Source organism: Typopeltis vanoorti, chromosome 8, assembly GCF_054136105.1.
Source record: "Typopeltis vanoorti isolate ZY-2024b chromosome 8, IOZ_Tvanoo_1.0, whole genome shotgun sequence".
NCBI lineage: Eukaryota > Metazoa > Arthropoda > Arachnida > Uropygi > Thelyphonidae > Typopeltis > Typopeltis vanoorti.
The window spans coordinates 34,347,051-34,373,061 of NC_143556.1; the positions used below are offsets into that span (position 1 = coordinate 34,347,051).

The 26,011-nt window shown below is 35.2% G+C and overlaps 1 protein-coding gene across 3 annotated transcripts in view; it reads right to left on the bottom strand.

Moving 5' to 3' along the window:
* The window catches only part of LOC150103917 (deoxynucleotidyltransferase terminal-interacting protein 2), a 99,320-nt gene that overhangs the window by 72,284 nt on the left and 1,025 nt on the right, over window positions 1-26,011 (bottom strand). For 2 of the 3 annotated variants that reach the window (XM_090396806.1, XM_090396805.1), the window contains exon 2: window positions 925-1,105. In XM_090396806.1, the coding sequence (XP_090252932.1) occupies window positions 925-1,105 (181 nt within the window). Of the gene's footprint in view, window positions 1-924; window positions 1,106-21,902; window positions 22,023-26,011 lie in introns of those variants that run through there. The other variant, XM_090396807.1, reaches the window with a different exon arrangement.

Consider the following 26,011-nt stretch of genomic DNA (forward strand, 5'->3'; position numbering starts at 1 on the left):
ATTCAAATGTGGAGTGGAGAAATAAGTTTTATAGTAGCTACACTAAATAATTTAGAAGGCCAAATTTTGGATGATTGAACTTTCATAGTTTCCATCTATAAAAAGGAAAATAAATATTATTGTGAAAATTAGAGGAATTTTATTACTGAGTGTTCCATATAACATTTACACAAACATACTTGAGAAAAAAGATGAGAAAAAGAAAAACTGTAGTTCTACAATCTGAGTTCAAGTCAAACAGATTGTCAGAATCAGATTTTCACTTTAAGACAAACAGTTCAGAAATCATGAAAACAAGTGTACTATAGCAATATTGTATAAGTTATGATCTTAATAATGTTATTAAGATCATAACTTATACAATCAATCCGATGCCAGAATTTGGATACAGAGGTATGGGTAATTATCTGCCATAGTATTTTTTTTTTTTAAGTGGGGATGGAGGAAGGGAAGGAATATATCCCTATATCTATTTATATTCCAATTAAACATTCTAGATAATCCCATACAGGTTTAATGGAAAAGCAGCCTTGAAGGGTCCAACTGGAAGTGAACGATGAGATTGAAAACAATGATATGGAACTAGCTATCTTGGGAAACACAAAATTCCTAGTGAGAAACTATGCACAAGCATTAGTACGAGCTGAAGCATGAAAAGGCTAATTAGGTGAGATTCCAGAATAGGGATCTCACCTGATTAGCTACCATGAGCTTTGTAGAATATCCTTGAAGAAAAGTACTCTAGTATAGCAAGACTAGAGTTGTTTCCATAATTTAAAAAATGAAGGCTGTAGACTTGCAAGAGACATGATTGGGGGTCTCTGAACCACAAGCATCAAAATAATTCTTAATGTAAATTTGGTCTACAAACAACTTTCAATTAATACAAAAATTAACTAGCAAAATAGGTAACTATAAACAAACCTTTTTTTCTCCTTGATATCACGTTTGGCACGGTTCTTTTGTTCTTTTTGCACTTCAGATTTATTTGGGGGTAATTCATTTACTTCATCAATTACAACTTGCATTGGTTCTCTACATTCTATGAAAATATTTTCTGTAGAGAATACCTTAGCATTATCTTTGAAGTTGGAGTCCAAAGACACTATAAAAAAATAAATAAAATAAAAATAAACTGATATTTGATTCCATTAAAATAATTAGGCATTCTATTTATTTTACAGATAATACTATTACTTTGTTATAGTGGGAGCCAACTGGATCTCATTATAACAACTATTAAAAGTCACTTAAGTGCTTAAGGATCAAAGCTGCATAACTAGAGGAGACTGCACATAGCCATTTGAGGAATGCAGAGAATAGACTAGGGCTTCTGACCTAATATCCAATCCTTACTTTCTCGTGGTGTATCTTGTTAGGTATCTAGGTACCTGGATAATGAACGAACGAGGATGGGTTGGCAATTTAGAATTTAGCAGACCAAACTGTATTCTTATTGGCTTAAACCACAATGTAAAATGATGGTGTAACATGACAGAATTTCATGATGGCTGGGCATCTCTGACAAAAACAAGGCCCCCCCCCCACAATTTTTTTTGTCAGAGAACCAGGGAAAACAGTAAAAAGTCACCTACTAGAACAAATCCCAGAATATATCCTCAACATCAGAGTTCAAGATTGGCACTATCAACATAAGAAGCATCAATAGAAAAGAAATGGAATTAGCAGAAAAATTGGATACGTACCAGATCGACATAATAGGTGTTACTGAAACAAAGAAAACAGAAACAGGCAAGATCTTTATAAGTGACAAATACAAAATGTTATATTGAGGCAATAACAAATCAGTGAAAAGTGGGAGTTGCTAAAGTATTCAACACTAAATATGAGGATAATCTTGAATGGCAGATATTATCAAGTAGTGATGTGGGCAATATCAGAATGGAAACTGGACAATGAGACTTAATTACACTAATTTTTAAAAAATAAAAATTTAATTTGGAAAACTACTATAATCCCAAAGATCTTATGTTGCAAATGAAATTAACTATGCTATCTTTATCCTATTACATGATAAAGTGGTTTCAGCATATTTACAAAAGAGAAAGCACTAGCAATGTCATCACCTTAATGCCATGGTCCCACAGAAGGTTCTACCAAGGAAGAAATGAAAAAATTTTGACACATCAGAGAAGGCAGCTGGTTCAATGAAAGAGGAAAAGATGGTTCTTATTAGAGATCTAAACAGCAGAATAGGATATGATTACCAGACATACAGAAATGTTTTGGGAAAAAATTTGGTGAAAATCATCATCATCATCAAATTCCTGCCATGTACCCTCAAGGGGTGTACAGGATATGACAGTACTACATGAAAAAATTACATCATTACTAACTTCCTATCAACGATTTTCCTCCAAATCAGTCTGTTACTTGTCAAGACTCCAACATTATCAGATCTTATATTTCTATCGTCTAAGGCACTTTGTACCGTATCAATCCACCTATATCTTGGTCTTCCTCTGGGTCGTTTTCCTGCAACCTGGCAGAGAACACTTGTTTTGCTAATCTTTCCTCTCCCATTCTATTTAAGTGACCATACCATCTGAGATTAGCTCTGCTAACGCATTCCTGGATGCTGACAATGTCAAGTTCTTTCCTAATATCCTCATTTTTAATATGATATTGCCATTGATGCCATCTGTTCACGCCTCTAATCTTTCTCAGGACTCTCATATCTGCGGTCTCTAGTCTTTGGTCAAGTGTTTTACTTCTGACCCAGCTCTCAGATCCATAAGTTAAAATTGGTTTGAACACAGTCTTGTATACAGCTAATTTAGTGTTCCGACTAATTTCTTTCTTATTCCATATGAATTTATTCAATTGACTTCCCACGATACCAGCTTTGCTGATTCTGTTGTCTATTTCTATATTTAGTTTACCATCTTCAGTAAAAATTGTGCCTAAGTAGCTGAAATGTTTTACTTGTTCCACAGGTTCTCCATTCACAACACAGTTGACATTTTCAATGATTCTGCCTATTTTCATTGTCTTTGTCTTTTTATTGCTGACCTTCATACCATATCTATTACAACAGCTATTCAATTTAGTCAGAGAATCTTGCAGACTTGTAGCGGATTTATTTAGAAGTATAACATCATCCGCATAAAGCAAAGGGCTGACATTAACATCTCCAATTTTGATATCAGGTTTAATACCACATTCCTTCATAATGTGATCCATATAGATAATGAATAACAGAGGGGATAATGTACATCCTTGTCTCACACCACATTTAACATTAAACCATCTTCCTGTACTTCCTTCAATTCTAACTGCTGACTCACAACTCAAATAAAGACTAAGTATTGCTTGATATAATGCCCCATTGACACCATATAACTGCAGCGTATTGAATAGCTTCTCTCTTGGCACCTTGTCATATGCCTTTTCCAAATCGACAAAACTTAAATACAGATCTTTGTTATATTCCCATGCTTTCTCGACTATTTGTCGTAAAGTGAAGATCTGATCCTGACAGCCTCTATTTGGCCTGAATCCAGCTTGTTCTTCACCAAGCTTTTCTTCCACAATTCTTCTCAACCGTTTCTCAAGTATACTTGCCTAGATCTTGCCAGGAACACTCAGTAGGGAAATACCTCTGTAATTCTCACATTCAGTTTTATTTCCCTTTTTATATATGGGTACTATGAGAGCTCTACTCCAATCATCGGGAATTCGTCCCTCTGTCCAGGCTTTCTGAACTATGCAGTGCAGCCACTGTAAGACTCTTATACCACCATACTTCAGCATTTCTGGTCGAATATCATCTACTCCTGCTGCCTTTCCACATTTCAAGCCTTTGATGGCTTTTTCTACTTCAAGTACGGATATGTATTCCTGACTGCATGCCTGGTCAGTGTTTTTTATCACTGTGCTGTCATCACTGCTTGTTTCATTTAGCAGTTTTTCAAAGTAATTACTCCATACTTCAAGGATATCTTTTTCTCCTGTTTTCATTTCACCTTTATCATCTCTAATTCCTTTTACAGCACTCTTTCCTCCATTCCTAAGCTTCTTCAACAACCTCCAGAATATTTTGCCACCTTCTTGATATTTATTTTCTATATTCTTGCCAAAGTCCTCCCATGACTTTTGTTTAGCTAGTTTTACACACTGTTTAGCTTTCTTACATTTGTCTCTGTATTCTGTAAGAGTAAAAGCTGACTTATTTGCCAGGAACTTTTGATATGCTTTCTTCTTTTCCTTCACTGCCTCTTTAACTTCCTGTGTCCACCAGGAAGTTCTGATTTTTTTATCTTTGCACACAACCTCACCACATGCCTCTCTGGCAGAATCAATCAATGTTTCCTTCAGAGTTTGCCACTGAATCTCCAAGGTTTGATTCCTGTTCTCAAACTCTTTCATTTTCTTTTCAATAATATTTCTGTATTTAAGTCATTTGGTGAAAAGTGCAAAGCTAATAATCATAGTAAATGCCTGCTGTATTTCTGTTCAGGATATATATCAGTTATTACTAACACCATGTTCCAACATATAAATATGCACGAATTCACACGGAGAAGATTTAAGAAATAAGAAAAGTATCATTGACTATGTTATAGTTGATAGCGATGCTTTCCCACTGGTTCAGAATGCAAGAGTATACAAAGGATTTGAAATAAGAAGTGATCACTATTTAGTTTTGAGAGGATAAAATTGAATTGCATATTGGAAAGAAGAGTGAAGAAAGTTTTAAAATTAATCAATATTGAGCAGCTTTCAGAGGTAAACAATAGAATAAAATACACAAACATCATTGAAGTTTGAAAAGAAGAACCAAACCTTGGAGATTAAATAGCAAATCCCGAAGAAAACTTTGATTCAGCCAGAGAGGTATGTGATGAGGTTGTCTACAAGGATAGAAAAATCAGAACTCCAAGGTGGACTCGGGAATTAAAGAGGCAGTGAAGGAATAGAAGAAAGCATATAGAAAGTTCCTAGAAATAAGCCAGCTTGTGCTCTTAGAGAATACTGAGAAAAATATAAGAAAGCAAAGCACTATGAAGCACTACCTAAACTATTTAAGTTTAAGGGAGATGGTAAATCCCGTATTATTCTACAGCCGGGTATGAAACTCGGATCAAAATCCTAAAGTTTCATGCCAAAAAGTGAGTAGGTAGACCTGGAATATCAAGGTTTTAAGTGAACCTTTCCAGGTCTACCTACTCACTGATGAGACCCCAAAAAGGGTTGAAACCGGTCTGGGTAGTGACCTCTTCTCATAATGTAAAACAGTAATACATCTCATCTCCTAGGAGCTGCATTTCACATTATGAGAGAATATTAAGGATAGTGACGGAGCTTGCTCCACCTTTGCTCTGAGTTGCCCTGGTGTTGTACTACCCAAGTGATTACTTATACTTGGGCGTGTCGATAGTTTTTTGGCATGAAACTCTAGGATTTCGATGGATTTCGATCCGAGGTTCGTATCCAGCTGTAGAATAATACGGGATTTACTATCTCCTTTAAACTTAACTTATGTCGCCGGTAAAATAGCCTTTTGGCTTGTTACCTAAACTATTTATTTTATTTAGTGTATGGCATAATAATAAAAAAGACATGACATCAAAATATATATAAATACATATTTGTGCAGACAATAAAAATGAGACAAGTAGTGTACATATACAAATATCAGGTAAAAAAAAAAAAAGTCACTAAAATTAAGTCTAGTTCAGCTAGCCATTCAAGAGCTGAAGGATCTGCCTCAAAAAATTCTCTCGTGTCAGCAGGGTAGGTTCTTATGCTGCAGTCCTCCACAATGTGCTGGATGGTTTGGTTTATGGCTCCAGTCACATTGGAAGTGTAGGTGATCTTCCCCACTCGTGTAAGCTGTCTGTGCACATACCATGTCCTATGAGTATCCTATTTAAGCTTTTCTATAGATGACATGGAAGATGAATCCCTTTCAGATTTTGGTTGGGAAGGATATACTTGTTTAAGTCTTGTGGTGAATTTTCTTTCCAAATTTCTAGCCATTTCAAATTAATGTTGAAATTGCTATTATTAGTTCTTCAGCCAGTATTAATGGAGGCCATCGGTATTTAAGGCGATTTATACTTATAAGTGGGAGGTCAATGTATTAGTAACAGGAGTATTGGTAACTGTTTATTTTTTTTGTATTCTTTTACTAGAGCATCTTGTCTGCGCAGGTTTGGTGGTGCAATAATCCATTCCTCTCTACTGCCTTCCAACTCAAAGTTGGAAGGCAGTAGAGAGGAATGGATTTAACACAAACCTGTTATTGTCCTCATTGCTGCATTTATTTGCGTGTCAATTTTCTTGATATGAGGACAGTTTAGCCATACTGGTGAACAATATTCTTCTGCAGAGTAGACTAGGCCCAAAGTGGAGCATCGCAATGTAATAACAGAAAAACCCCATGTATAACCACATAGTTTTTGTATGATGTTATTATAGGTTCTGATCTTTAAAGAGATATTCTCCAGATTTCTTTTGAAAGATAGTGAAAGACTAGCTAAACAAAAGTCATGGGAAGACTTTGGTAAGAACATAGAAAATAAATATCAGGAAGGTGGGAAAATATACTGGAGGCTATTTCAAAAAAAAAAAAAGCTTAGAAACAGAGGGAAGAGTACTGTAAAAGGAATCAGATGATAAAGGTGACATGACAACTTAAGATATTCTAAATGTCTGGAGTAACTACTTTGAAAGACTGCTAAATGAAACAACCTACAGGAATACATATCCACACTTGAAGTAGAAAAAGTCATCAAAAATCTGAAATGTGGAAAGACAGTTGGAGTAGATGAAATTTGGTCAGTAATGAATACAGAGGTAGTTATTACATTGGCTGCATTGCATATGTCAGAAAGCCTGGTCAGAGGGTCAAATTCCAGATGATTGGAGTAGAGCTCTTTTCATAGTATCCATCAATAAAAAGAGAAACAAAACTGAATGCAAGAATTATTTCTCTTTTTATTGATGTTCTCGAGTGTTCCTGGTAAGATTTATTATTATTATTATTATTACGTAACACCTCCAGGGAGTCCAAAGACTCAATGAGGGAGGGCACCTACTCTACAACTTTCCACCATCCACCACCACTAGTATTTTCACAGACAATCAAAAACATCCATGCCCACAGCAGGATTCGAACCCATAGCCTTTTAGCTGGAGAGCGGATACTAATCGCTTGGTCAACCAGGACAGGCCAGCTTATGCAAGTATACTTGAGAAACAGCTAAGAAAAATTGTAGAAGGGAAGATTGGTGAAGAAAAAGCTGGTTTTGGCCAAATAGAAGTTATCAGGATTAGATTTTCACTTTAAAGCCAAATAGTTGAGAAAGTTGGGAATATAACAAGGATTTGTATTTAAGTTTTGTTGATCTGGAAAAAGGCACATGACAAGGTGCCAAGAGGAAAGCTTTTCAAAACGCTACAATTATATGGTGTAAATGGGACATTATATCAAGCAGTACATAGTCTTTATTTAAGCTGCAAGTCAGCAGTTAGACTTAGAGATACAGGAAGATAGTTTGTGTTAAAATCAGGTGTGCAACAAAGGATGTACATTATCTCCACATTTATTATCTATATGGATCACATATAGTATTAAATACAACTTCAAGATTGGTGATGTTAATCTTAGCTCTACTTTATGCAGATGATGTTATACTTCTGAATAAATCTAGCACAAGTCTTCAAGATTCCTTCACTAAAATGAGTAACTGTCGTGATAAATTTGGCATCAAGAAATCCAATAAAAAGGCAAAGACAATGAAAACAGGAAGAAAAATATTGAAAACACCAACAGCATCCTGAATGTGGAACCTACAGAACAAGTAAAATATTTCAAAGGTGGCAAATTAAATATGGAAATGACAACAGAATTAGCAAAGCTGGTATGGTGGGAAATCAACTGAATAAATTTATATGAAATAAGACAAATCGATCAAAACACTAAACTAGCTGTATACAGGACAGTGTTCAAACCAAATTTAACTCATGGATGTAAGAATTGGGTAAGAAAGAAAAATATTGGAGACCACAGATATGATAGTTCTGATATGATATGAATGATAGTTTTGATATGATATGAAAGATTATGGCAGGTGAACATATGGATCAGTGGCAGTATCATCTTTAAAATTAATATATTAGGAAAGGACTTGACATTGTTAGCATTCAGGAATGTGTTAGCAGTCTAATGTCAGGTGGTATGGTCAATTAAACAAAAATGGTGATGAAAGATTAACTAAATAAGTGTTCTTTGCCAGGATGGCAAGAAAAAAGACACAGAGAAAGAGCAAGATCTAAGTGGAATTGATACAGTAAAAAGTGCCATAGAAGATAGAAATATAATATCGGATAATATCAGATTCCTGACAGATATGAGATTAATTTGGAAGAGAATCGTTGATAAGAAAATATTAATGATGTAACTTTTTCATGCAGTACTATCATAATATTCTGTATTTCAACCCCCCCCCCCCAAGGATATATGTCAGGAATTTGATAACTGTTACTCGACCCAGTTTTGCATCATCAGAAAAATGGAATATTTCCATTCAAGTTATCGTATAAATTAAACATACCAAGAAATTATATACTTGGTTTAATCCTTTATCCAAGTGTAAGCAAAGAAATTTGCATCTGTCTAAGCTTAGGTGTTGATGGTTATTCATCGCTTATTTTTCACAGTATTAACAACAGCACAAACACTTTTATCAACAAAGATGTTTTATTAACGCTTATATTTCGCTGATTTTCAACTCAGCATCATCAGAGCACAACACACATGTAAATGCGACAGTGAGTGAGTGAAACAATATTATTGCAAAAGACAAAAGATCTAAAGTCCTATTTTTGGCCCCCCTCGGGGAAAAAAAAAAAAAAAAAAAAAAACAGCAGTTATCCAGGAGTTTTTCTTAGCATAACCATCCCCCAAATTTTTGGCAAATTAATGCAACCATATTTGTTAAGGTTGGGAGAATTCTTCAAAGCCATTGCTGACTCAAAAAATAATCTTTCAGATCTATAACGACTCCTAAATAGCACATTCGTTTTCCTCCATCTAATCCTGTGTGAAGGAGTGTCCAAAGCGTGGTCTGCCAGTCCCGACTTGCCATAGTAATAGTAGCGAATGTATCTTTCATGTTCTTCCAGGCGGATGTTCACTGATCTTCCTGTTTGCCCATAATAGGCCAAGTCACAGTCACACGGAACTTCATACACTCCAGGGTGTGCTAAAGGGTGAAGTTTATCCTTGGGTGAGCGGATCAGAGTTGCCAGCTTGACATGAGGTTTGAAAGTGGTGCAAAGGCCATGTTTCAACAATACTTTGGCTATCTTTTCCGATGTACCTCTGATATAGGGAATAGAAATGGTCATGTTGTATTCTTGTGTATTAGGAGAGGGCAGAGTAATGGGCCTATGTAGTATTTTATCTATTTTGTAGGGATTGTAGCCATTGGCTAAGAACGTATGGCGCAAGTATTGGAGTTCAGTGGTCAGAGGTGTATCGTTAGAACAAATGGCTCTGGCTCTGTGTGTAAGTGTTTTTAAAATGCCGTACTGTTGGACTAGATGATGATGTGATTGTTTATGTAGGTATCTTCCTGTGTGTGTGTAGGCTTTCTGTAAATAGAAAAAGATAGTGATCTATCTGAAAGGCAGGTGACTAATGTGTCAAGAAATGGTACCCAGTTATTTGATTCTTTTTCTACTGTGAAGTGAATTTTGGGATGTTGGCTGTTTAGGTAGGTGACAAAAGCATCCAAAGTGTCTTGTCCATGGGGTCAGATGGCAAACACATCATCTACATAGCGTAATCACACTTGTGGCTTGTATGTAGCTGTGGTAAGTACTTTGTTTTCAAAGTGTTCCATGTAAAAATTTGCTAACAGGGGAGAGAGGGGGGGAACCCATAGCAGTACCATTAATCTGTTTGTAGAATTCCCCCCCCATGTAAAGTAACCTGCATTCATGGTAAACTGAAATAATTCAAAAATATCTGGGGGAAATTTAGACTTGATTAAATCAAGAGTGTCTATAAGTGGTACATTGGTAAATAAGGAGGTGACATCAAAACTAACCATTATGTCTGAATCTTTTAGGATTAGATTTTTAACCAGTGTTTTGAAATGGAGTGAATTTTTTACAAAAGTAGAGGAGTTGCCAGTAAGGGGGGGCAAGCGACTTGGCTAAATGCCAGGCCAGTTTATATGTGGGACTATCTATGCTATCAACTATGGGGCGTAGGGGAATATTAGTTTTGTGGATTTTTGGTAATCCATAAATATGGGGTGGTTTAACATGAATTGGTTTTATTTTCCTGATGATTTCTTTGGGCCATGATGTCATTTTTTTCAGTAATTTTCGGACTTTTTTCTTTTGAGACATCGTAGGGTCTCGATGTATAAATTGATATGTGGAACTATCACGTATGAGATCTTGCATTTTTCTGTTATACTCTTCTTTATTCATGATAACTGTTGCATTTCCTTTATTGGCTTTTGTAATAATAATATTTTTATTATTATATACTGCCTTAAATAAGTTATATAATAATAAAAATATTATTATTTGCAATTTGAAATTTGCATCTGAACTATTTTCAGGACTGGGGCAACTCATATATAGAAGCTTATGACTTCACATCATTTGCCTTAGTATCTCATAATGCAAAGCACATATCCTTATGGGTATGTATAATGCTATGCATTATGGGAAGGGTCACTATACAGACTGGTTGACCTTTATTGCAGTCTCGTCAGTGGGAGCCAGACCCAGAGGTGATACCAAGGTTGAAGTAATGCACAAGTTATTACTAAGTCATTACACCTTTCGGCAACTTGTATATGAAAATATGACTTATGTATTACTTCAACCTTGGTATCATCAAGGTTGAAGCACAAGTAATGCACAAGTCAAGATACCAAGCTTGGTATCACTGGTGGCTCCCACTGACAAGACCTCAAAGGTCAATCGGTCTGTGTAGTCTGAAAAAGACAGAGAGAGGGTGGTTGTTCTGAAGGACAGATGTAGATAAAATGAACGAAGAGGAAGAGAAGTTAGTAAGTTTGCAGCTGGATGATAAATAAATGATGAAGGAATCCAGTGGAGGTGTCCAGTTCAGCAGAACACTGTTCAAGAAAATACTGATGGTCATAAAGAAGAAATCAAACATCAGAGAGTAATTGGAGTAATCTGTGAGAGAGAGGTAATCAATTAATCAGACTGCCCTCTTCCAAAAAGAATCAAGCAATCATAGAGGGAGTGGGGATTTGGGTGAACTCTACAAAATATGTGAGAAGTATTCCATAGTCCAGGGATTCTCAAACTATGGTACGCGTACCACTGGTGGTACGTGAGCCACTGCCTTATTGGTACAGTTAATATATTGAATTAAATATAGTGGTACATCACTGGAAAAGGTTGAGAACCCCTGTCATAGTCTAAGATGTATTAGACGTGTTAGAAGTCTTATAGTGTTAGAAGTTATACGGTTCAGTAATAGCGTCCTGAGTGGAAAAGTACACCCAGATTTTTGTAGGATGCAAAACAGTCTCCAAACATCTAGGTAGCTCTATCTGAGATGTATTGTACCAGAAAAGGCTGTAAGGATAAGTCAGCCCAAAAGAAATCTGATCATGTTTGAAGGTTTGGGTTATCAAAAGTAAGAGGAAGCAAGAGATCTTTGAGAAATCAGGAGTGTTTTGGTAGCAATGAAGTTCACAAAGTCATCATTACCCAATGAAGAACAACAAGGGGACTGAAGCTTATGCCATTGATTATGGAAAATCTTGAGATGTTTAATAACTGGGCACTATAAGCTTTGTCAAATTAAGAGGAATGAAATGTTCTGTCATCAGCAAAGTTATATATAATATTTGAAATCAGTGAGATCATTTATGTGCAAGAGAAAGAACTGGTAGGAAATCTGAGGAGAGGAAACCATTCACCATTACAGCAAAGTGAACAGCCAGAGAGGAAACTGGTGACCCAAGTGCAAAGAGTAGAAAGAAGCCTAAAAGATGGTCATGATCAAATGCTGTAGAAATGGAAAGAACAGGTGTGAGAATCTGAACCTTTTTGGGTCCAAAGGTGCATAGCAAAGACTAGAAGATCAACTGTGGGTTGAGAATGCAGAATCCATATTTACCAATTAGCTGATCAGAACCTCTAGATGGTTCAGAAGTTGGCTACATAACCTTCTCTAAGGTTTCTCAGAGATATGAAGAAAGAGAAATTGGATGGTAATTGGTTGGCCGACTTTCAACACTTTTTTGAAATGAGCTGTATTAGGCTCGTTTCCATGATGTAGGATAGATGTCAATCAAGTACGCAAGAATAAAGGTGCAATATAGGATAAGGATTAATTATGGCATACATTTTTAGAACAACTGAATTTCAGTTGTTGAACTCCAGGGAATACCATCAGAACCAGATGACCTGGTGTCCAAATTATTCAAAATTCCTCTGATTTCTTTCTGGCAGAAGATTCCTCATCATCATTATCAAATTCTTGATATGACTTAGTATACAGAATACTATTATATGAAAAGATTTAAATTATTACTAACTTCCCATAAATACTTTTCTCTTCAAATGAAGAATGTTATCTGCCAGGATTAATCACCTAGATCTTGGTCTTCCTCTAGAACTTTTTCATGCCACCTTGGCATCAAACACCCATTTGAAGCCAATATGACAAAAGTCCCAGAGGAAGACCAAGTGAATACACCACCTTTAGCTCTGCTCACACATTCCTAAATGCCAAAATTGTCAAGTTCTCTCCTAATATCTTTATTAACACAATTCTGCCACTGATACCACCTGTTCACTCCTCTAATTTTTATCAGACCTCTATTCTCATACCAGTAGTCTCCAATCTTTGATCGACTATATCTAACCCAGCTCTCAAATTCCTAAGTTAAAATTTATTAGAATACTGTCTTGTATACAGCTAGTTTAATGTTTTGACTAACAAAAGATTAGTGTATGCAGTTCTTGATATGTCTCAGTGGGAATGGGCACTTTGCCTTGGTCATCAATGCAGGAGTTGGAGAAGAGTGATGTCAATAATTCAGCTTTGTCTTTGGGTAATGTTACAGTAGTAGCATCTGGATGTTAAGACAGTAGGTAGAAACATGGGTGAGCAGAAGTTGCCCAATGACCTTGGAATGGGACCAGAATGCTCAAATGTCATTTGAACAGCAGCAAGTTTGCAGCATTCAGCCATTTCAAAATTGGGTTTACATTATTTTTTTTTTTTTCAGTTGTTACAAGGTGTAGTATACATAGAATGTGATGCTGGAATTTTGGTACAGGTATACCTCGGTTAACGTTACCTCTGGTAACAAAGCGTTGATATAACGAAGCCAGCTATTTCAAGCCCCGTCTTATGTAAAAATATTAAAATTTTAAAGTCGATGCCTCGCAATCATCCAATTGGCAAATGATGGTGACTTGTCATGTACTCCCAAGATGTGGTCTCTGTTTTAACAGTTTTGCGAGTCATATGCATTACTTACACTTCTTTGCTTACACTTCGCAGGGTGTGTTTAAGTGTGGTGCATTGCAATAAATGACTTATGTTCTTTGATAGCATTATTGGAGATTTTGTAAATATTAATTGTTTTGTTTTTCTACCCATTTAGTTAAAATGTCAGAATTAAGGAAAAGAAAAGCAATTTCTTTAGAAACTAAATTAAATATCATATGTGTTGAAAGAAAATCTGATGTCGCACATTCTTTAGGATCAGCAGTCAACTTTAACAACCATACTTAGTCAATCAGAAAAAAAAACAGTCAGCTCAGAATTGTACAGATGTCACAGCAGCAAAATTAACTCGCTTAAGGAATCCAATTGTAGAAAAAATGGAGAAAATGTTAAGTTTGTGGATAGATGACATGTCACAATGTCATATGCCTTTAACACAAATAGTAATTCAAGAAAAAGAAATATTTTTGTTTAATCACCTGAAATCTAAACAAACTGAAGAAATTGCAGAAAATTTTGCAGCTTTCTCGTGGTTGGTTTGAGAAATTTGAAAAACAGGCCAAAATTCATAGTGTAAAATTATCAGGAGAAGCTGCAAGTAGAGATGTTGAAGCTGCGGATAAGTTTCCAGAAAAACTAAAGGAAATAATTGAATATGAAAAATTTTCACCGAATTTGGTGTTCAATATTGACAAAAGCAGTTTTTTCTGGAAGCGGCTACCATCAAAAAGCTTCATTTCTATTGAAGAAAAATCAGCAGCTGGGTTCAAAGCAGCCAAAAACTGAGAAAAACTTCGCCAGAGGCATTTTGATCAAAAGAGTAACAATGTTACTCTTTGGATCAAAATGCCTCTGGCGAAGTTGTACTAGAAGAAGAAAATAACATTCAAGAGATTAGAAATGAAGTTAGCCAGATAGCTCAATCAATAGATTTCAAAAATGTCGACAAAGAGGATGTAAGAAATTTATTAAATGCAGAAGATGGTTTTTTAGTGGAAGATTTAGAAAAATTTGTTAGCAACAAAACCAAAGAAAACGAAGACGAAATTAAAGAAGCTCCTACCAAAAAAAGTGTTAGCAATCAGATTTAAAAAAGGTACTTGAATGACATTGAAAATGTTTTAAATTTTTTCAGCAAAAATGATCCTGATTTAGGAAGAGGTGTTATTGTTAAGTGATCAGTGTTAAATGCAATAAATCCATATAGGCAATTGTTAAATGAAAGAGAAAAAAAAAAGCATAAACAATCAACTTTAGATTCATATTTTAAAATGTCATGATTTTTTTTTGTTTGGTATGTAATATTGACTTTTTATTTAATAAAGCTTTTCTTTTTTCAAAAAAAAGTCTTTCATTTTCTTTACATATGAACACATCCCTATCATGGCCATAGTATTTTTACTTCTGAGAACGAAGTTTCGCTTAACAAAGTAATTTCGTGGAACACATCCTCTTCGTTAATCGAGGTATACTTGTATCAAGACGTTTGGGATATGCTAAATATATATATATATATATTAATTGAAGGGGTGCTTAAGGGTCAAAGCTGTATAACTGAGAGGAGACCTCCACATAGCCTTTAAAGGAATGCGGAGAACCGACCAGGGCTTCTGACCTAATGTCCAATCCTCACCTTCTCGTAGTGCACCCTGTTGGGTATCTACTTTGATACTGAACGAACGAGGATGGGCTGGCAATTTGGGATTTAGCCGACCAAATTGTATTCTTATTGGTTAAACCAAAATAAAAAATGATGGTACAACATGACAAAATTTCATGATGGCTGGGGCGTCGCCCGGTTAAACGAGGCCCCCCGTTGTTTTCGCCAGGGAACCAAGGCGAACAGCGAAAAGTCAGCTACTGGAACAAATCTGAAAACAAACCCCAACTCAACATCACCAGAGTTAAAGATCGGTACTATCAACGTAAGAAGCCTGAATGGCAAAGAAATGGAGCTAGCTGAGGAATTAGATAAGTACCAGATCGACATAATAGGGGTGACTGAAACAAAAAAGACAAAAACTGGCGAGATCTTTCTGAGAAATAAATACAAAATGTCATATTCAGGCAATGACAATCAAGGAAAAGAAAAAGTAGCCATAGTATTCAATACAAAATACGAGGCTTATCTTCTTGAATGGCAGGCAGTGTCAAGTACAGTGATTTGGAAAATATCAGAATAGGGAACTGGACAATGAGACTTATTTGTGCCTATGGTCCCACAGAAGGTTCTACTAAGGTAGAAGTGGAGGAATTTTTTGAGGCTCTAGACAAAGCAACTGACACAATGAAAAAGGAAAAATTGGTCCTTGTTGGGGATCTAAATAGCAGAGTAGGAAATGATTGTCAGACATACAAAAATGTTTTGGGAAAATTTGGAGAAAAGAGCAAAGCTAATAATAATGGCAAATATCTGTTGGATTTCTGCTCAGGACATGGACTGGTTATTACTAACACCATGTTCCAACATAAAAATGTGCACAAATTCACATGGAGAGAAGAGGCTAGGAATAAGAAAAGTCTCATTGACTATGTTATTGTTGATAGTGATGTTTTCTCCCTGGTGCAGGACACCAGAGTGTACAGAGGATTTGAAATTGGAAGTGATCACTATTTAGTCTTGAGCAGGATAAAATTGAATTTCATATTGAAAAGAATAACATGTAAGAAAGTTTTAAAGCGAATAAAAGTTGAGCAACTCTCAGATGTAAACTGTAGACTAAAATACAGAAATATTATTGAAAAGAAAATGAAAGAGTTTGAGAACAGGAATCAAACCTTGGAGATTCAGTGGCAAACTCTGAAGGAAACATTGATTGATTCTGCCAGAGAGGCATGTGGTGAGGTTGTGTGCAAAGATAAAAAAATCAGAACTCCCTGGTGGACACAGGAAGTTAAAGAGGCAGTGAAGGAAAAGAAGAAAGCATACCAAAAGTTCCTGTCAAATAAGTCAGCTTTTACTCTTACAGAATACAGAGACAAATGTAAGAAAGCTAAACAGTTTGTAAAACTAGCTAAACAAAAGTCATGGGAGGACTTTGGCAAGAATATAGAAAATAAATATCAAGAAGGTGGCAAAATATTCTGGAGGTTGTTGAATAAGCTTAGGAATGGAGGAAAGAGTGCTGTAAAAGGAATTAGAGATGATAAAGGTGAAATGAAAACAGGAGAAAAAGATATCCTTCAAGTATGGAGTAATTACTTTGAAAAACTGCTAAATGAAACAAGCAGTGATGACAGCACAGTGATAAAAAACACTGACCAGGCATGCAGTCAGGAATACATATCCATACTTGAAGTAGAAAAAGCCATCAAAGGCTTGATATGTGGAAAGGCAGCAGGAGTAGATGATATTCGACCAGAAATGCTGAAGTATGGTGGTATAAGAGTCTTACAGTGGCTGCACTGCATAGTTCAGAAAGCCTGGACAGAGGGACGAATTCCCGATGATTGGAGTAGAGCTCTCATAGTACCCATATATAAAAAGGGAAATAAAACTGAATGTGAGAATTACAGAGGTATTTCCCTACTGAGTGTTCCTGGCAAGATCTATGCAAGTATACTTGAGAAACGGTTGAGAAGAATTGTGGAAGAAAAGCTTGGTGAAGAACAAGCTGGATTCAGGCCAAATAGAGGCTGTCAGGATCAGATCTTCACTTTACGACAAATAGTCGAGAAAGCATGGGAATATAACAAAGATCTGTATTTAAGTTTTGTCGATTTGGAAAAGGCATATGACAAGGTGCCAAGAGAGAAGCTATTCAATACGCTGCAGTTATATGGTGTCAATGGGGCATTATATCAAGCAATACTTAGTCTTTATTTGAGTTGTGAGTCAGCAGTTAGAATTGAAGGAAGTACAGGAAGATGGTTTAATGTTAAATCTGGTGTGAGACAAGGATGTACATTATCCCCTCTGTTATTCATTATCTATATGGATCACATTATGAAGGAATGTGGTATTAAACCTGATATCAAAATTGGAGATGTTAATGTCAGCTCTTTGCTTTATGCGGATGATGTTATACTTCTAAATAAATCCGCTACAAGTCTGCAAGATTCTCTGACTAAATTGAATAGCTGTTGTAATAGATATGGTATGAAGGTCAGCAATAAAAAGACAAAGACAATGAAAATAGGCAGAATCATTGAAAATGTCAACTGTGTTGTGAATGGAGAACCTGTGGAACAAGTAAAACATTTCAGCTACTTAGGCACAATTTTTACTGAAGATGGTAAACTAAATATAGAAATAGACAACAGAATCAGCAAAGCTGGTATTGTGGGAAGTCAATTGAATAAATTCATATGGAATAAGAAAGAAATTAGTCGGAACACTAAATTAGCTGTATACAAGACTGTGTTCAAACCAATTTTAACTTATGGATCTGAGAGCTGGGTCAGAAGTAAAACACTTGACCAAAGACTAGAGACCGCAGATATGAGAGTCCTGAGAAAGATTAGAGGCATGAACAGATGGCATCAATGGCAATATCATATTAAAAACGAGGATATTAGGAAAGAACTTGACATTGTCAGCATCCAGGAATGCGTTAGCAGAGCTAATCTCAGATGGTATGGTCACTTAAATAGAATGGGAGAGGAAAGATTAGCAAAACAAGTGTTCTCTGCCAGGTTGGCAGGAAAACGACCCAGAGGAAGACCAAGATATAGGTGGATTGATACGGTACAAAGTGCCTTAGACGATAGAAATATAAGATCTGATAATGTTGGAGTCTTGACAAGTAACAGACTGATTTGGAGGAAAATTGTAGATAGGAAGTTAGTAATGATGTAATTTTTTCATGTAGTACTGTCCTATCCTGTACACCCCTTGAGGGTACATGGCAGGAATATGATGATGATGATGATGATGATGATATTAATTGAACTGCCTTGGTGTACTTGTTAAAGAACCATGCCTTGGATAGTAGTCAAGAATTCTAGATGGAATGGGAAATGAAGCGCTTTCTTTATACCAATATCAGAATTAATTCCACTTTTCAGTCTGAGCAAGTGTTTTGGATCAGAACAGAAACAGTAGTCAGACCCTGGAAAGGAGAAGCTATGGAGTTCATTCAATTTGGCACCCATGTAATGCCAGAGGACATGAGACAGAAAGAATAGATGAAGCATGATCCACAGTGAAGGAAACTTGAACAAGGTTGTAGTTTGAGTTACTAAGAGGAGAGATGACATCTACAGTGCATTTTAGTAGAACAACTCGTCAGGAAGATGTCTATTACAAATATCTAAGCATTTCGGCTTGCTGGATCAGTTGTTATAGAAGATAAGCTAGTTTGGGATGCATGTGTAGGCATTTAAATCCCAAATAAGATTACTTCACTATTTGGATATTTTAACTGCAAAAATCAAGCAGTAAGAGATCAGAATGGTTATCAGAGTTTGGAAAGCAAGAGATAGCAAATCAATGTTGGAGGTTTAATGGAATAATTATAAGCACTGAGAAAGGATTAAAAATAATTTTAATACTTCCAATATTTTGTCTCTGTCACAGAGACATCTTCAGGGATTACAAAAAATGAAATATTGGAGCTATTAAAATTATTTTTAATCCTTTCTCAGTGCTGATAATTATTACATTAAAACTCCAACATGAATTCTGTACAGCACTTAAGCCTCAACACATGGAGATACTAAATTAATTCAACACGTTTGAAGCAGAATAGGAGATTGGAGGGGGGGGTCAACATTTTGAATTTTCTGTAAGAGTTTATCAGTTATTATTATGTAACACCTCCAGAGAGTCCAAAGACTCATCAAGGGAGCAGTGTGCCAACAGCATCGAACGATTTAACCCCTTCAAACTACTAACTGTGCTCAAACTTGCTTAACTTTTTGCGTGAGCCATTAGTAGCAGAGGCTACTAATGGCGCACGTTATGAAAGTACATGAACTACTTTACACAAAAGAAGTGAATATAAGTAAGACCACATTGTTTTCTATAAAACTAACCAAGTGCTACAGACACAGAGTTGGGATACTTTCAGTAGTCATCCAGGATATATATATCCAAGTGTAAGCACTTAGAGCAGATATATTTTATTAAAAAATATCTACTTACAGCAGATATATTTTAATAAAACTTGGAATGTTTACCAAAATTGGTCACATCATCCTGAGTGATTTAAACAGGACCATTTTTAGTCCATGCAAAATTATGTTACAAATAACAATAAATATATTTACACTATAATATCAAGGCAAAAAGGTTCCGAGTTCAAATATCAAGTTAATTTTTCTTGCAGTAATGATGTCATTACTGCAAGAACACTACACTGCATATTTAACTAAGGGTGAAAGGGATCAATTAAACTAACAAGGCATCATCATGGCATAATATGACAAGGCACTAGCATTACATGCCATAAACAGCCTATTTACAAAATGCTATAACAATAATAATACATTATAAATAGGATGGTTACAATCATGGAAACATTAATAGATTGCATTTACAAAGATCGATTTCACTAGTACCAGTTCTAGGTCACTAGTAATTTCTGATGTGGATAATACTTTTATATTTTGTTAATAATAAAAAAAGCATTACTTCCAGCAAGTAAGCCAAATAAGTAGAGGGTACTTGATTTTCAGGCATTAGTTCATGCTTGGGTGAAACACACTTTTCAAGATTCTAATAAACAGATGGCTAATATCACAGAATTCATGCAATTATAATCATCATCAATTCCCAATATGTACAGGATGACGGTACTACATAAGTTAATATTATTACTGGCATTCTCTTTTGGAATTTGGAATATTTTAATTCCAAATTAATACATTATTCATCAAATCTCAATACTGTCAGATCTCATATTTTGGTCTTCTAAGAAATTACTAACTGCATCAATTTAACCTATATCTTGTTCTCTGTCTGGACATTTGTCCTGATGTCAAACAACTGTTTGTTAACCTTTCATCTTATTTTAAGTGATCATACTACCCTAGAATAACTGCTCACTCATTCTGCAATGATAATTATGCCAAGCATCTTTTTCAAATATGTTCATATTTAATAATTCTGCCACTGATATCATCTGTTCACTCCTCTATCTTTCCTCAGAATGCTCAAGATCAAGTCCCTACTCTTCAATCAACTGTTTTATTTCCAACCAAACTTTCACATCCATAAGTTCAAATTGGTTGAACAGATATCATGGACTGGTTTACACAGCCTTGTTCTTGCAAGTTCTCAGAACTTGCAAACAATGTTCTGCTATGTATTACTGAATTGATCGTGTTTAAAGGTTTGCATTTACTGAAATGAATTATCAGTAAAGTTTACAAAAAGTACCTGCTCACTTCATCTATATATACAAACTTATACCACTTTTCAGCCCTTTTAAATTATGGTAATATAGACACTTTTAGCAGTTTTAAATAAAAGGATTTCATATAAAGACCTAAAAACCTTTCAAGTAAAGTTACAGTCCCAGAAACTCTACCTACCATTGACGGTGCTCCATTAGTGCAAACACTGATGAGCTTACTAGAATCTAGTTGTTGATTTTCTAGACATGACTTTACTTTGTCAAACATGGCTGACCCTCTGGTTTTTCCATAAAGTGACTCAAGACCGATAAGTTCTTCAAAAATGTTAAAATTACCATCAATTCCTCTTATAAAAATGCTTAATTGGATTCGTTTAAGGCTAAAGAAAAGAAAGAACAAGCATGAACATGGTCTTTCAATTGCTCATGGGAAAGTTCTTTGATGCATCTTGTAATTGTTTGCTTGGACAGAGCAATTTGGTTTACTTTTCTTTCAACATTCTTATCACCAAGACATTTTGCAAATTTTTCGAGACAGGACTTAACAACTTCTTCTCCATCAGAGAAAGGCTTGTGTTTTTTAGCCAACACAAAGGCAATTTCATAAGATGCCTCCAGCATTGCCACACTTTCACAACTTCGTTTCACAAATATACTTTGTCTCTTTTTTATTTCTTCCTTTTTCTTAACCACATATTCTTTCTGCAACTCAGACCCAGGAATTAACTTCAGCTTGATGTTTTCTATAGTGTCTGTTAAGATCATGTCTTCTATTATCTGAGAGAGTGCTTTCACAAACAATGCACAACGGTTTTCCTGAAGGACCCGCAATAAATAAGAACTCATTTTCCCACAGTTCATTAAACTGGTGCTTGCTATCCTTCTGCTTTTCTTCTGCTCATTTTCTTTTGCAAAGTAATGGGTAACTGACAGTAAAAAAAAATTATTTCAAAAAGTAAAGCTTATTATTAAATAATTTATTTTATCGTTTTAAACATTATGAACATTCAAAAACAGTTCTACAAGTTTTAGATAAGATTCCTGTTTTCATGAAGGCCTAATACAGTTCTATGAGTTTAAAAATCATATATATATATATATATATTTCATACAGAGTTTTCGTCTCTCTCTCTCGTAATATATTATGTCCAATGAAATACAAGATTGCTTCCTGCCATAAAACAGTCGATCAGCTGGCCATCACACAGACACAACCCAAACATCCTCATTACGAAAGCTTTGCTGATGATCAGTTAAATTTTAGGAATAAACCTACTATACCTAAATAAAAAGGAAAGATATTGTATGAAAAAAACAAAAACACACACATACAAATACACTGAATAATTGCAGATTTCAGTAATCAGCAAATTAGGGGAGAGAGAGCAAGAACTTGACATACGTGTTCAGAATGAAAACATTTATTTTTAAATTTACAGAACTATATTAAGCCTTTATGAAAACAGAAATCTTATCTTAAACTTAAAGAACTGTTAATAAAAACATAAAGTTCGAAAACACAGAACTGTTCACTCACATCGAATCAGAAGTTCATCAAACGTTATGACACAAGAGTCAGCTGTAAACTTATTGAGTAACTGGTGATGCATGTCAGCATTTGCCGGTGCCTGTTGCTTCAAGATCAAACAAGTATAATAAGTGCGCACTCTAGAATTCAGTGGTAGATTAATTGTGTTTATATAAATCGTATACAATTTTTCTTTAAATTTTTCTCAGCGCGCCACTTCTAATCATGCAATGTGCCACTTTTGGCGCATGCACCATAGGTTGGCCACCCCTGATCTATAGCTTCTGTAATGGCAACGTATGAGCTGCCACTGAGGAACACTAATAGTGATTCCTAACCATATCCTTGACAAGATTTAATTCATGTACCAATGTCTATAAGATCACTGATGTATCTCAATGTGGCAATCACCAAGTTCAAAATAACACTGCAAAAGAGCTTTTGTTGTTGAATGCTCGCAATTCCTCACGTATGCAAGTACACAGATTCTTTGGATGCATTAGAGTGAATAACATTCATAATGAGCATTTCATGTGCTGGTGAAATTCCTCATAAAACAGCTGAAATAAATTTGCAATGGCAGATTTCAATAAATGCATGAGATTAACTTGCTGAAAAGCCATTAATCAGACACCATACAGGATGAACAATTATTTCAGCTGCCAAGCCTTTCAATGGAGGATGTTCTTTTATTAACATAATGATATTAACAATATGTATCTCCATCATGCTAAAGTTCCCTTGCATTTTTTTTTTTTTTTTGACAAGTTTCAATCATCTAAATGTCACTATCACTTGACTGGATGAGGTCCTTATCACTAGCCAAGCAAATCCGGTGTCACATAAATGCATTAGTGTACATGAAAACATTAATGATAAGTATATACAAGATGATATCAGTATGCACATATGCGATGTTCATTTAAGATTTTCTAACTTGAAAGTTGTAAGATGATAAAACAGTTTTGTAACTTTTAATTATAAAACAGACATTCAACATGACATTACAGTTGTTTCTCACAAATGACATCATCCATACTTGGTGGAAATTACACTCAAGCTCATAACATTTTTTGCTTAAAATCAATCAAGAAATTGACACACAGAATTTGGCATATTCCTCCAAGGCTATTCTGTATATTCAAACCAATATCGGTGTATGTGTGAATATGTACACACAAAGTGATCTCTCAAATATCTCGCCTTCAAAGGAACAAACAACCAATAAAGTAACTGGTGAAGACGTTAGTGTGTCAAATAACTTTAGGTAGTCAACTGACACATTATTATGAATTCAGTTATCCAACCCTTCAAATATCTAACCATCAAACTGCTATCCCACTGTGGTTGGATAACTAAGGATTATACATTGCTTGGAAAGAAGTCAACAGACACCACAGCATGAGGAGTAAATAGCCATGGTGCCCACCTTAATAAAATGTAAATAAAATCTCCTTTCACTGCAATGACTGCAGTAATCTTACAGGCATACTTTCCAAAAGCATATGATAGTGATCAATGGGAATTTTGGACTATTCTTCCTGTAGGCATGTAATGAGGTCCTGGACTGTTGTGGGGCAGACGTCCCTTGACCTCATCCAGCTCCAGTTCATTCCAAGGATGTTCAATAGAGTTCAGATCAGGGATATGTGAAGGCCAGTCAAGTGTTGTGATGTTCATGTTAACAAACCACGCAGTTACAGCAGCCTTATGACACAGTGCACTGTCTCATGCTGAAAGAGACAATTATCATTTCCATATAAATGCCACAAAGTAAGATGCATTGCATTGTCCCAAATGTTCAGATACTGCTCAGAGTTCATTCATGACATCATAAACAGAAGTCTAAGGCTAAACCAGGAAAAACAGGACCATACCATCATGCTGGAACCTCCGAATTTCATAGTTGGGGTGCCACACCTGTCCATCTGCTCAGTAGAGGGTGTAACATAATTTGTTGCTCCATAACACAGTTTTTCAAGCTTCCACATCCAGCTGTACATGCTCTTTGCACTACTGAAGACAACACTGCACATTGTTGGTTTGGGTAATGTGGGGCTTGCATGTTGCAGGAAACCCATATTGTGAGCCACACTATGAACGTGTTTATGCAGGCAGCATACTGCTGTACTGTTCTGTGTATTCTGGTATTTGTAATGTGCTGGTATGCTAGTTTCTATCTATTTACCCTCAATGGTTTTATTTTTATAAGGGTGGCATTATATCTTTTGTAAGGTGGCAGTTTTATTATTAGCATTTTAAATTATTTATTTTATTATTTTTTGAAATTAATGTATTATTGTTAGTTTCTTTCCTTTTCCTTCTGTAGTGTTTGTCTTGCTAGTTTTGTGGTGAGGTGGTTCTGTTTGTTTTGAGTTTTGAAAGGCTTGTTTCTCATGCTGCAAGTTTTTTTTTTTTTGTAATGGTGTGATTATCTGTTTAGTTTCATCACCGGTTATAATAAGGTCCAGTCAGCTCTGAAGTCCACTGACCAGAGGTGTTAGCTTCTTGGTACTTGAGTTTCTGATGCTAGCTTTTTTATATTGGTGTGACCATATCTGTTTTTGAAAGTGATATGTTGGTTTCAATGACTTTTCTTCTGCCTCCCCTACTCACACACACACACACTTTAAAAGGTCAAATTAGCTCTTGAGGACTGCAGGCTAAAGGTGTTTAGTAGTATTGAGTATTGACATCAATATGAAGGTGGGTTGTTTGAACTTAAAACATTCAACTCTTTATTATATTAGGTGTTTTATGAATGCAGATTAAGATTTTTTGTGTTGTTCTATTGTTAAATTTTTTTATATTATTATTTTTGTATTTTCTCAACATTTTTAATGTCACTATTTGGTTTTGTATACTGACAGTATATTAGTCCATTTGTTTGAAAAAAAAAAGTTGACAGAAAGCAGTAATCAAGCCCAATTCCTGGATAGTAAAGAAATTTAATGCCATCTTTATCAATGATGGCATGAAATGTCACAAACAAGAGAAATATAACAAAAGAATTTATTAAATGTAGGATAATGAAATTGAACCTACATCTGATAGAATAATGAAAAGTTTATTCTGCAGATTTTTTTTTTTTTTGGAAATTACATTATGTAAAAAAATGCTAAGGATAGTTCATAATACAGTGGGGTAACATAATACTTATTTTTTACAAAAAAAAAAATTGACGAAATCATCAAAGTATTATAAATTAGTGTATAATGAATTGTAGTTTAAAAGAATACTGAAATAATTAATAGTATTTGCACTATTAATGTAATTCTAAGGCACTACAGACTACAAGTAATAAAGATCAAACTGATATAAATATAAACAAGTTTTAGATTTTTTTTTGTTGTTTGGTTTCACTGAGATGTTCGTAGTAATTATAATATATTATTATTACACCCACTATGGAGTCAGCAGACTAATTGTAGGAGGTTCATTCAACTGCCAACATATTTATCATACTGAATCTTAAAATCCTTAACACTTCCTGCATTAACAGCATATTCCAGTAATGCATTCGATTCACCCATAATTTTCCACATTAAAAAATCTGCACCTCCCACCCCCTCTTCACCACACGCTCACATAACTTTCAGGATTGGCATCTGGCTCTTCCCCTCTCACTGTCTGCTCTTTTTCTAATCCCCTTCTGGATTAATCTATCCAATAAAATCCCCATGCCTATAAATG